This window comes from Bos indicus, chromosome 8, assembly GCF_029378745.1.
Source record: "Bos indicus isolate NIAB-ARS_2022 breed Sahiwal x Tharparkar chromosome 8, NIAB-ARS_B.indTharparkar_mat_pri_1.0, whole genome shotgun sequence".
Classification (NCBI taxonomy): Eukaryota; Metazoa; Chordata; class Mammalia; order Artiodactyla; family Bovidae; genus Bos; species Bos indicus.
The window spans coordinates 40,510,886-40,523,789 of NC_091767.1; the positions used below are offsets into that span (position 1 = coordinate 40,510,886).

At 36.5% G+C, this 12,904-nt stretch overlaps 1 protein-coding gene across 7 annotated transcripts in view; it reads left to right on the forward strand.

Annotated features, from left to right (window-relative positions):
• GLIS3 (GLIS family zinc finger 3) overlaps positions 1-12,904 on the forward strand; it is a 695,814-nt gene that overhangs the window by 568,105 nt on the left and 114,805 nt on the right. For all 7 annotated transcript variants that reach the window (XM_070794225.1, XM_070794226.1, XM_070794228.1 and 4 more), the window contains 2 exons: positions 6,463-6,624; positions 10,641-10,751. In XM_070794225.1, coding sequence (XP_070650326.1) covers positions 6,463-6,624; positions 10,641-10,751 — 273 coding nt within the window. The remainder of the gene's footprint in view (positions 1-6,462; positions 6,625-10,640; positions 10,752-12,904) is intronic.

Consider the following 12,904-nt stretch of genomic DNA (forward strand, 5'->3'; position numbering starts at 1 on the left):
TTCCTCTTTACAGAATTAGTAGTCTGAATGAAGCTTGGAGAGGGAAGAACTCCATATTACTCAATATAGTAAATTCATGAACTACATACTTTTTTAAAGCCTTAAAACATGTGAATTATTTTCTTCTCCCTTTGTGTAGCACTTTATACAAACTGATGTGGTAAATATTAAGATTTGCTGGAGCATCCAGTTCTAATAAGATGCACTGGGAGCAGAAACCACGGGATGGCATGAGGCAAGCCATATGCCCAGTGCAAATAACACTGAAGGAGAAACAATGTCAGATTGCTCCAGTGTGCTTCTGCAGTCTTTCTGTTTTGATTTCATATGCTTTTTTTCCCCCCCTGACTTTTCTTCTGCTTTTCTGCCCCTAGACAACACTTTCTGTTCTCTTGTCAACCTAAGTTTAACAAATAGATTTCACTCTTCCACACTTCTGTGGACGAAGCGACAATAGTTTGGTTCATCAAAAGCAAGTTTTTATTCTTACTCTAGTTCTTTGTCCCTTTTTTCTTTGAATCCCATTAAACCGTACATTTTCAACCTGAAAGTAGTTTAATAACCCCTAGAACCTTACTTTTCAAATTGGCATCTTTGAACATTCAATATTTAAAAATATGATGTAGGAGGTGGTTAGAAATGCAGACTCTCAGGCCCTACTCTGTATCTACTGAATCAAATCTGTATTTTAATATTGACAACATGCCCAGTGACTCATGAGCACGTAAAGATGGCCAGCACTGTCCTGGAAGAAAGCTGGTGAATCTCAGTTAAACACTAGAGTCAGATTTCTCACCTCTTCTCATGAGTATGAGGTGGCTCTGGGCCCTCAGCTGTGCCTTTGTCCGCCTCTTTCAGAGTCACAGAAGAAGCCATCTTTTACTTACACCTTTTGCAGATATGTCCATGATTCAAGTAGACTTGAACTCTTGGGCTTATTGTGGAAGTCACTTTGACTATATCCACAGCATGATAAATATTTGCTGACCTTTCCACCAATGGCTTTCATCTCTGTTGTCTATGGGCTGTACATGGAAGATGTAAATAGCATATAATTCATCAGTAAGTCCCCAACTCTGCACAGCATATCACAGCTCAGCCATCACTAATAGGAATAATTGGTCTTGACTGATGAAATTGTAAAAGCTTATACCTACAAGGGTCGTAAACACTGAGCCTTAATTGAAATCAAATGTATATTTTTAAAAAGCATGTCCAGCATAATAGACTCCTTTCTGTTTTGGTTTTGTTGACACTAGGGATGGTAGAGAAACCTGATCAGGAAAGGTTTGCTATTATTACTGCTTTGAATATGAACTTGTGCTTCTCAACACTATAAATTGCTGATTAGGGGAAGGAGTAATATTCTACTTGATTACTGGTTACACATATGGAATAAATCCTATTTTAATGGTGTCTAATGAGTCTTTCATTTTCAAAACCTTACACAAAAGCCTCTAATAGAAAGGGAAAGTAATATTTCAAAGGTCATCTTAATGCCACTTAATGTCAACAATCTGTAATCAAGCCAATCTATATAGATGGTGATTACAGTCCAGTTGTGATCCTTTAAATATGAAATAATCTCCTAAATTAACAAAGTGGTGCAAGCTAAGTTTCTCTGGATTTGAGGCAACTTATACTTCTTAATTAAGGCTTGTTCCTTGAAAACAGCCTCAGAGTTAAAGAGATTTTTCTCAGCGTAAGGCTTCACGCAGTGCCGTATTTTCAAACCCGTGAGATTTAAAGTTCTGCCACTTCATGCATTGTTCTTGTATGTGTCTGTAGTCACTGAAATGTGCAATTGGAAAATAATGGCTCCCCTTCACTGCTTTTTCTCAACAGCAGAATGCAATAGGCACTAGAAACATGGGATGTTTTGTTGGTCAAGAGGTCACTGAGGGAATTTTTAGGCATGCCTATTTCAGAACTAGAATCTGCTTGGCAACAGATTAAATAGTTAAGAGCTTAAAGAATCTCTAGTATGAGACTGGCATTCTGGAATATTGTCTCATTTGCAGTGCATATGGAGATAACCCTGCTTTATCCTGGGATGGAGTTGTTTCTTTTTAGTCCAGTGCTGCTACAAGCCCATATGACTCTTACCCCAATTAGAAATGAGTGAATTCTGTAAGACATTTTGCTTCTGTCAGGAGATTGTCTTGAGATCAGCAATAGTGATTACAATGTGAATTTCATTCCAAACTCACAGACACACCGTAGCATCAGAATCTCCTAGAGGGCTCCTTAACACTCAGATGGCTGGGCCTGCACCCCTCAGGTTTCTATTCTGTAAGTCTGGAGTTGGGCTAGAGAATTTGTGTTTCTGACAGGTTCCCAAGGGTGTGACAATGCTTCTGATCTCAAATGTATCTTTGAGAATCATTGCTCATGCCTCATCAGTATATGACCTGCCCAGCCACATGTAATGATCTTGATTCCAGATTCCCTTGAATAAAATGTGAGTCTTAATCCTTTTGTTTCTCTCACTGTCTGTCACATAGTGCCATGCTCCTAGGGCTTACTCGGTGTTTGTCGGGGAGGAAAATAAGAATGCTATTTAGATAAAATTACCCATGTGTCCCAGACCCTTTTCCACCACGACTCCCTCAAACATTACCATTCTGCATTTGTCTTTCTCTTCGTTCTTTTCCTCCTTCCGCTACTCCCTTGGATTCTGAGAGTTTGTTTGTTGTTTTTCTCTAATCTGGATGTGGCCTGCGTTTGAAGCACAGGCAATCTCAGGCCTGATGATCCATCTATGTGTCACTGGGCCTTAGATTCCTGGCTCCACAGCCAGTCCAGGAAGGAGATATCCAGTGACTAAGATATTGGTCAGTTTTTGTGAAGGAGTTGGTCCATGGCAATGACACAAGCAATCAGGTGACAATTTGGACCTTAGATCTCAGGATAGACTTTGCACTTCAGGAATCTTGATGAGAAAGGATGTAGCCAAATTCAAGGAAATTCTCCTGGGGTTCCTGCTTTCCTTTACATTTAGATGTTTCTTTACAAGGTGAGACTCATTAAAGATTTTGAAAACCTGAAAAAATGTAAGTAGAAAACAGGCAACTGTTTACTCAGATACCCAAAACATCCAGTGTAGGTGTATTTTGTAACAATCTTGTATAGTTCTACCAAAATATTATATTTTTAATGTATTTGCATTTAATTGAACTTACAATCTTAGGGTAGAATTGCCTGAGGGAGAAGAAATACTTGTTTGAATTACAGGTTTATTTCCATCATGAATGATAATGAATCCACAAAATTGTTTGCTTTCAAGCTTCATCCAGATACTCTTAGAGAAATGAATGGGTCCTATTTTTTCTTCTTGTAGAATTGTTAGTGTAGCAAGTTCAATCAGATGTTATTCTTTGCATACTCTTGTGATGGGTTGGGTGTTAGGTTCCTCATGGAGCCATTTATCAGTTCTTCAGCACTTCATTTGATTGGTTTGGGTGGGTTTCATGGTTTCTTCCGGAGAAGGCAATGGCAACCCACTCCAGTACTCTTGCCTGGAAAATCCCATGGACGGAGGGGCCTGGTAGGCTGCAGTCCATGGGGTCGCTAGCAGTCGGACACAACTGAGCGACTTCACTTTCACTTTTCACTTTCATGCATTGGAGAACGAAATGGCAACCCACTCCAGTGTTCTTGCCTGGAGAATCCCAGGGACAGGAAGCCTGGTGGGTTGCCGTCTATGGGGTCGCACAGAGTCGGACACGACTGAAGCGACTTAGCAGCAGCAGCAGCAGCATGGTTTCTTCTCAGTGAATTTCTTCAATAAGAGCGAGTGGGTAATGGTTTTATGAGCCCCCAGTACATGGGGTTGCCTTGCTCTAGCCTTTATTCATTCAACTCAGTAGGATCAAATCCCTTCAGTCCTTAATCTTTTCTCCTGAAAGTTGTATAATGCCCGTACACATACTACAAAGACTTTTGTCTTCTGGACTTCACTGTTACAGAGGAAATATTTGAGATCAGCTCGATTTGCATGCTTTTACTGATAATCTTTTTGATGTTATTTTCAATCTGGGTGCTCATATTTTCCTCCACCTTTGCTATTTTAAAAAAATGGTCATGATTTTATGAGATATAGTTCATTTTTCACTGATTTGCTTGGAATGCAGCAAGCTCTTTGGTTTGATCATTGCTTCTGTTAACAATAATACTAACAATTTTCTGACTTTGAACATTTACGTGGACATTTAACTAAAGAGACCTTGGGAATGCTAGTCTACATTTAGTTTACATCTGATGAAGTAGGCAGTTGGAATTAGTTCTGGGGCATCTTTGGGATCCCGTCTAATCACTCTGTGGTAGATCCAGGGGTCTTATTTTTCTGGTGCTCACAGAAATCTCATTAAGCTATTCTAAAATGATTCTCCACTCCAATCTTGGTGCTGAGACAATGCAGGCTTTTCTCTGATCAAGAACTTGGGTGACTAGATCACTAGATCTAGTGACTTCTATCACTAGAAGATAGTGGATGTTGGGGCCTACTCGGATCTGGGTATGCACCCCTATAAAATGATACCCACCCTGCAAAACAGCCTTGCTAGGAACTGGGCTACAGGCTTGATGTGTCCAAAACCATAAGCTCATTTTAGACCCAAGTGTGGTCTGTCAGGTGATTCCAAGACAAACTGAGTTACAGCAGAAGTGTACACTGAATTGTCATTCAGAGTGAACCTTAAAAACAGAGGTTTGGTTGGCAGGGGCCTCTTAGCCATGAATTGGGGGTTACTTTTGAGCCCCCTGATTCTCAAACATGAGAACCACTTGAAAACCTGCAGAAATAAACACTTAACTCCTCTCTCCCTCTAGCGATATAACATGATACGCCTTTCATTCTTTTGAAAAGTAGTTGGCTTTGTCAGCAATCATCTTCTGTTCAGGCTAAATTTACTTTTATGTGAAATAGAAATCAGGAAAACACTAGAATTATTTTAAGCAAAATATCAAAATTGAAATAAACCAACATATGTCTGTGAAACATGTATAACTCTCAATCAAAAATAAGTGCAACTTTCATAAATTTCTTAAAATATTCTAGCATGCAAAATCTAGACAACTTATTTAAATAGATGGTGTTGTGACATGTTTAGTTATTCTTCCTCCTTTGTTCATCCTCTACGTAAAGGTAAAAATGGAAATAACCAAAACCTGACCCAACTCTGGGTCACCCCTTCATGAGCAATATACTAATCTGTTGTATTGATAAAAAGTAAGAGAACTGAGGAATTTTATAACATTTCTTGCAGTAAGTTTAAGTTATACCTGCTAATTTTTAATGTAAACTGTTTTCAATTTAACATTCTTTACTTCTGTTCCCCTTACCACCCCTACATTCCTCTCTAAGATGTAATGCTTCTTAATTGCATTAAACATATTATGTTTTGTTCTTGTAGTTTTTAAATTACAGTTTTCCCTTGCACTGGGAACTCTAATGGCATCAAAATTGCTGAAGGGACATATATATTCCAGGGCTGAGCACCAAAGAGAGAATTAAAGGATAAACACCCATCTCACATTTATGCTTCGTATGTAGGCATTCTATAACATGTTTTCTGTTAGACTGTCACTTCAAGGATTGAAATCACTTTGACTCTCTTATAGTAGCTGATATTTTGCACACAGAAGACAGTAAGTAAATGTTACCATCAATAAATGTTACTGACAAACCAATGAAACATTTCTTAAGATCTTCAACTTTTCATTTACAATTCTTCAAGAACCAGATAACAAAGTTTCTTTAAAAATAGAGATAAATAAAACTATAACTTTAGTTGGAATATGATTTTGTACTAGATGGATTGTCTTCTTGTTCCTTTTTAAAAGCATGTTAAAAACTTTATCTCATTAGGCTTGGTGTCACCCTATATATTAAAAAGGTCACTCTTGGAAGTTGAAAACCACTTAAGATAGAATTAAGAAAGCTTATTATCATAATGATTCAGCAGACACATGTCCTTTTCATCTCTAACTCTTGGGTCTTCAATTTACTTCTTTTTCTCAAACATCACTCTGATTCTTTTGTTGTTATTAGTTTATTAGTTGTAAAAAGTTTCTTCCTTCCTGATTCCTTCAATTTAGACCAATTTGGAAATGAAAGTGTGTTAATTTTTAAACAAATCTTTAAGACATGCTTTACTGTATTTTTATTAACCAAGCCAGATGGCTCACAGCAAATTTTCTCTGACATAAGTAATCACAAAAATCAGTTTGGGACACAAATCTGGTATGGAAAGTGGCAAGTATATTCAGTAGAAAAATGCAGTTCACACAAACATATGGATATTTTTACAAGTAATACTGTTACTATTTGGATTTCTTTCTTTCTTTTTTTTTTTTTGTTATAGGCTAAGAACAAACTAAGGACATTTATTTTTCCTGTCCCCCACAATCCCAAACATTCAAGGTCCTTCTCAGCAACCAAAAATTATTTTCTTTTTGCAGTTTGAAGGTTGCAAGAAGGCCTTTTCGAGGCTCGAAAATCTCAAGATTCATTTGCGGAGCCACACAGGCGAGAAGCCGTATTTGTGCCAGCATCCGGGCTGTCAGAAGGCCTTCAGTAACTCCAGTGACCGCGCCAAGCACCAGAGGACACATCTGGACACTGTAAGAATGGCAGGAGCCTTCCAACTTCCAGCCTCGAGTCCCGGTGTGAGGAAGTGCCCGTGTGATAGTGGGGTGGTGGAGGTGTTTGCTTTATGACCTGCAGGTTATAGGGACAAGGCCAAGGGCAGCGGTGAAACCTGCTAGAGAGCCAGAAGGGGCCCTGTTTGGTTCTCTCTTTTCCTTTTTCTATAGTAACAGGTTATCCTAAATATTACAGCTGCTGGGACAAAAGAGTTCGTATATAAAGCAGAGGCACTTTAAGGGCTGTTATATATAGCAGATTTTAGTACAGAGAATGACTGCTAGAGATTGGACCTTAAAATAAATATTCAGATATCAAGATATACTAAGATAGATAAGATACTCTATTGCTAGAAACAGGAAGCACTTTTTTTTTTTTCCTATTTTAGTTCTTTTTTTCTTGACATAAGAACGTTGAGACTGGCCTGCTTTTTGAAAGTGAATCTGGCCTTTTGCTTTAGAAACCACCTGGTATTTTCACCTTCAAGTGATCTAAAAAGAATCAGCAAATCTTTCCCAAGGGTCCTGTTTCATCACTCTTCCTCTGTGTTAACAGCCACATATCTACTGGCATACAACCTATGAGAACAATTTATTTTCATTATTATGCTTTAATTCTCTTAGTGCTGAAACATTGTGTTCACTTGCTAATGCCCTTTCCATGACTCTGTCTTTTGTTTTCTCAATTATGTTGATCGTCCTCCTTTGCATTTCTCAGGTTTTGATGCCATTTTTTTTTTTTACATGAGGCTAGGTGGACTGTATGTAATTTTAGTTCACTTAACAAAGCCATCAGGGTAAATGTATTATACACATCACAGATCTCTTATCCCACATTCTTGCAAGTAATGTATTCATGACAGTACTTTTTCAGTGTTAACATTCTGATGTCTATTATTAAACTACTTCAGAATTTGAATTTTGAAAAGATACTGTTATTTCTACACACCTTCTCATACATATTTAAGATTCTTCTGATGTTATAGCTGACATATTTATTAAATTTTATATTAGTCGCTATTAGTCATATTGATAGCAGTCATTTTATCTATATGTCATATAACCTTTCTAAACAGAATTATATCCTAATATACATAATGTGATGGTTTGCCTAGTAAACATCTGAAATATAATTAGAGTAAAGTGGCTATAAGATGGACCCTTTCTGTTCTAGCTGAATTGAATTCAATGAATTTAGGACCAACAGAATGGAATATTAAATGAATAAATTTGGTGAATAGCAGTATTTTTTAAAAGTAGAAATAGGAAAGAGAATGAATTATGTTTAAATACCCTATTTTGTATGTCTAAAATGGTCTTGGTAGAATCTTATAAATTTTACAATTTGTCATTAAACTTTATCATGGAAGAATGAACATTCATGAGACAAGATTGTCTTGAGAAATTGCTTCTACTCTAGCTAGTTATCTGGAGTTTGAAAGAACTATTGTGAGGCTAAGTGTTATGGTTCTACAATACCCTTCTTTGCTTGAAGCTAATTTTAGCTAATCAAACCAAGAGCATTTTCTAAAGTCATTTTGAATTTAAAAAATCCCTTTGGAAAACTTTTGAGAAAAACTACCTAAGATAATAATTTCATGATTCAGTTCAATGCAGTAGCTTTTAAAACTTAACTGTTTTTTTTTTTTTTTTAAGTATTTCTCCATTAAATCTTTTAAAACCATAATTTTTTTCTTTGAAATCCAAACTACCTTCTTGTTGCTTGAAGAATTTATTATTAAAATTTAGGTCCACATTCCCTTTTATTAAGTACTCCTTATGCTAATAACTCCTTATGTTAATACTATCAGAATTTTAGATAAAGTATCTTTCTTCAATTAAATGGATTCTTTACTTCTAGGGAAATGATTTGCCCATAAAGATGACGGAGTCCATAATTCTAACCCTGGAAAGTGTTATTAAATCATTTCTCTATTAGCATCTTAATGTCTAAACAGGGGGAATAATTTTATAGTATAAATGGAAAATAATGAAGAATATAGTTTGATGAAGTGTAACATGCCATTTAAAGCTTAGATAATCTGAGTTAAAATGACCAGTATATTTGTACCACTTAGACCAATCCCTGGCATTGCTGTTTTGGCATACTGATCCCAGGTGGCTGATAACAGGGGAGAGAGTAAAAGCTAGCTGGGAGGAATGATCAGTATTCAAGCCTTTTTCAAGAGTATCTCAAAATCAAATCCAAAATGACATTAACTATTTCTTATCTCTCCAACCCAAGTAATGGTGACTATTGTAATAATAATGGCATCAATTTATATAATGCATTAATATTCCCCCCAGTTTTTATATACAGCATCTCTAATGCAAAACATGAACTTATGTGGTCATAACATGACTGCCAGTAAAGATGTTGGCTTATTTCCCCCCCAGGCAGGAAAGGGAAGACTAGGGGGAAAAAACCGTGTGAACCCAGGAAAGATTCCCAGGTTAAAGAAAACCTTTGTTTACCCAATGGAAACGTCTTGGCAGATGACTTCAGCCCATAATTGGCTCATCATTTGGCAGAAACTGTGACTTATTGAGAGGCTGGTTCATCCATTGTTCATTGTTAGATCCCTGATATGTGATACAATGTCTAGCACATTATGGAAGCGAAAGAGCTGCTGAGTGATTCATTCATTCAATCAGCCAGCTAGTCAATAAACAAACGCATCAGATACTCAATCTTAGAATTCAAATTAGGACTGTCAAACTAAATTATATATTCATGACTTTGTCTTGTTCTTGGAATAAAAATTAGCAACAATAGCAATAAGAAAGTGAAACACATATATGGTTTTTAGAAAGCAGACAATATAATTCACACAAATGTTGGCCTACAAAATGACAAGCAAGTGCATGAAAACAGGAACAAAATATAAATAGTAAGGAAAACAACCTGAGTTTTGGGGGAAGTGGGGTTGGTCGATAGAATAGCATGTTTCTAAAGTGAGAACTCTATTGTAGAGACAGTTTCAGTTCTCTTCCTCACATTTCACCTCATGTAGGCACAAATTTAATATCTCACCAGATGAGATACTAAGTAGATGAGTGACAGTTAATACATCTTACTAATGCAGTTAATCTTCTAGGTTTTTTTTTTTCACTTCTTAAGAAAGTTTTTATTTATTCTACAGTGTAAAAGTCACATTCCCAAACGTTTGGTTTGAATTTAGCTGTTACAGTAAGAATAGTTGCTAAAATTTGAATCAATGTGCAATGCTCTCATTCAGTCATTCCTAATTATCATGTACCAATCACCAGGGTCATAAAAATAAAAAAGATTCTAGACTCTGTCTTGGGCTCCGCACCTTACATCTCTTAGGCTCATGGGAGAATTGGAGTAGCCAGAACTTGTTTGCTTTCTCATCGTGCTCAGCCAAGAACTTATTCACCTAATCTAGGCTTAACAGCAGGACTCCTCTGCAACTAATAATATTAATGTTTCTTTGGCTGATTTTTCATGTGTCTGTTGTTTGAAACCTGCTGTCTTCTACTTACTTTCCACTAATTTTCCCTTTTAATTCTCTCCCTCTCTCTTTCTGAATCAGGTTTCTTCTGAAACATTACCAGTCTTTTCTGGACTTTTCTACAGCTTCTTTATACCTGAACTCTTAAAGAATATGTGTTTCCTAATTTCTGACAGTACCAGAGATTGTTTTCAGGGGAACATAATTGTAAGTATGACTGGAGATACTAATAATTTTCATATTGAAAAATGCCACAGGAGGTTTCGTGGCAAGAGGGCATTCTGTAGCAGTCTCTTAAAAATCTTCAAAGATAAGCCATCTCTTTGTTTCTTGAAAGTTTATTCTCTTTGCCTTGATGCAAACTTACTGGGCTTTCTAATTAAAATGCATGAGTATCACATAGCAATTCACATCAATCAGTTGGCAACAGTTCATGCTCTGAAGTCAATAGTCTTTGAGTAAATCTTCCTCAGTTACCTTTATGATTTAACCACAGCTCTTTCTTTCTTTCTTATTTAGAAACCTTATGCTTGTCAAATTCCGGGATGCACCAAACGCTACACAGACCCAAGTTCCTTAAGAAAGCATGTGAAGGCACATTCTTCCAAAGATCAGCAAGCAAGGAAAAAGGTAATTTTAAATGAAAATTTACCCAGCCAGGAAAAGCACATTTAAATTCCTCTTGCAGTACTGGGAGCTTCTGTGGGACATTGGTAATCCTAATGCTTCTCAAAGTGTAACATATTTTTGACTCTGAGTAGAGAAGTCTTTCATGAAGTAGTAGCAAGGCTGTGATTTTCATAGCTGATGTAATCAGATATGAATTTCTGGGGAGGATTTATATAATAGAAGTTGATGAAATTGGTGAAAGTCACCAAAACTGGAAAGTAACAAAATCAAGTTCAAATAGTAAAGAAAATTGAATTGGGAAAGCAACACAACAAATACTCTTTCTGGTGATAAGTGCTTAATAAATATCAATACAAAACATAAAATATCAATTGGCTAAAATTATTAGCTCTGACTAAGATGGTAGGATGAGTATGTATAGAGCATTGTTCCCTTTAAGCTTAGAAAAAACACGTTTCTTAATGGGTACTATATATGAATGTCTGAGAAAGAAATTGAACCTAACATCACTTTTGACATCATTGAGGGCTTAGTGCACCTCTCAGAGTTCTTAAAAGCCGTAGTATCTCTCAGATTTGGAAGAAATGTTAAAGATCAGCCTGCCAACCCACCTGACTTATCCTCCTGACTTCATAAGATCTCGAGCAAGTGGTTGACAATACTGTTCTTTAACATCTTGAGGAACGAAGAGCTTACTACCTTTCAGGCATTTTCTAATACCAGAGCTCTGTAAATCTTGGGACTAAAAAGTATGTTCTGATTATGGCAGAAAATATGTTGACCTGACCTTGGTTTTTCACTTGTGTTTAGATGGGTACCTAATTCATTTAAGAGTCCTTCATAACAAATTTAAGGGAAGTTTAAGACTAAACTTATTTCAAGTGACTGAACACTGTTGTTCAGTTGCTAAGTTGTGTCCTACTCTTTGTGATCCCATTAAGCACACCGGGCTTCCCTGTCCTTCACTGTCTCCTGGAGTTTGCTCAGACTCATGTCCATTGAGTCAGTGATGCCTATGATCTCCTATGGTTTTATTAAACTCTATGGCATGGTTTTCAGGTCACCATGGCTTCAAGCTAACCAGAATCTTTCCTTCTTTTATGATTTATAGGGATTTAGTTCTTTTATTTTGGGATATGCTCTGTAATCTTTTTGTTACTTAAGCTTTTTCTTCCTTGGAAGGTGGTGGCACAATGCCAGTTGAGGGCTCATATATGGAAATAATTTGACCTCTCCACTGTGAGTTAGAAAAATGTCCAGTTAGAAAAATTTGATAAAAGTTCTTTTTAAAAAATAGATATTCTTAATAGCATACAAGCCCACTCTTATAAGTCAGTTGTTAAAATTATTTAGTTTTCCTCTATAAATATAGTTGAAAGTGAAAGTGAAAGTGTTAGTCACTCAGTCATGTCTGACTCTTTGTGACCCCATGGACTGTAGCCCGCCAGGCTCTCTGTCCATGGAATTCTCCAGGCAAGGTATTGGAGTACATAGCAATTCCCTTCTCCAGGGCATCTTCCAGACCCAGGGATCTAACCATTGTCTTCTGCATTGCAGGCAGATTCTTTACTGTCTGAACCACTAGAAAAGCCCACATAAGTATAGTTAAATCTCTTTAATTGGAATCCCAGTCAACTGATAATAGATGATCATTATGAACATATCATAATAGATGATCATTCAACATGGATTGGAATATGTTCCTGTATTTTAAAACAGCAAAGGAACTAAGTGAATTAATAATAAGAATAAAGTTGTAAGAAGGATGTTTAATATTCTTAAAATAACACACCATTGTTATAATGACATACTGTTAATTGTTTAGGAGGACCGCTGTCTAATGGTTTTTGTCATTATCCATGTGTATCTTGTAAACTTGAAATAGTAAGTGTGTTTCTTAAACAAAAAACCCTCTTGCATGAGGTTTTACTGTATTAGCAAATTTGTTATAAGATTCAAGAGCACCTTCATAGAGAATAATAATTGTTGTGGACATGACAGAATGTAAGTCTCACATGTAGACAAATAAGCAGTAATATGATATTCAACCCAAGAGAGTAACCCAGGTTGACAGTAGGTATGAAAACATAATGTGATATTTTTAGGAGTTATTAATAGCTTATATTGCTCAAACACAGATTATTTCAGCTTCT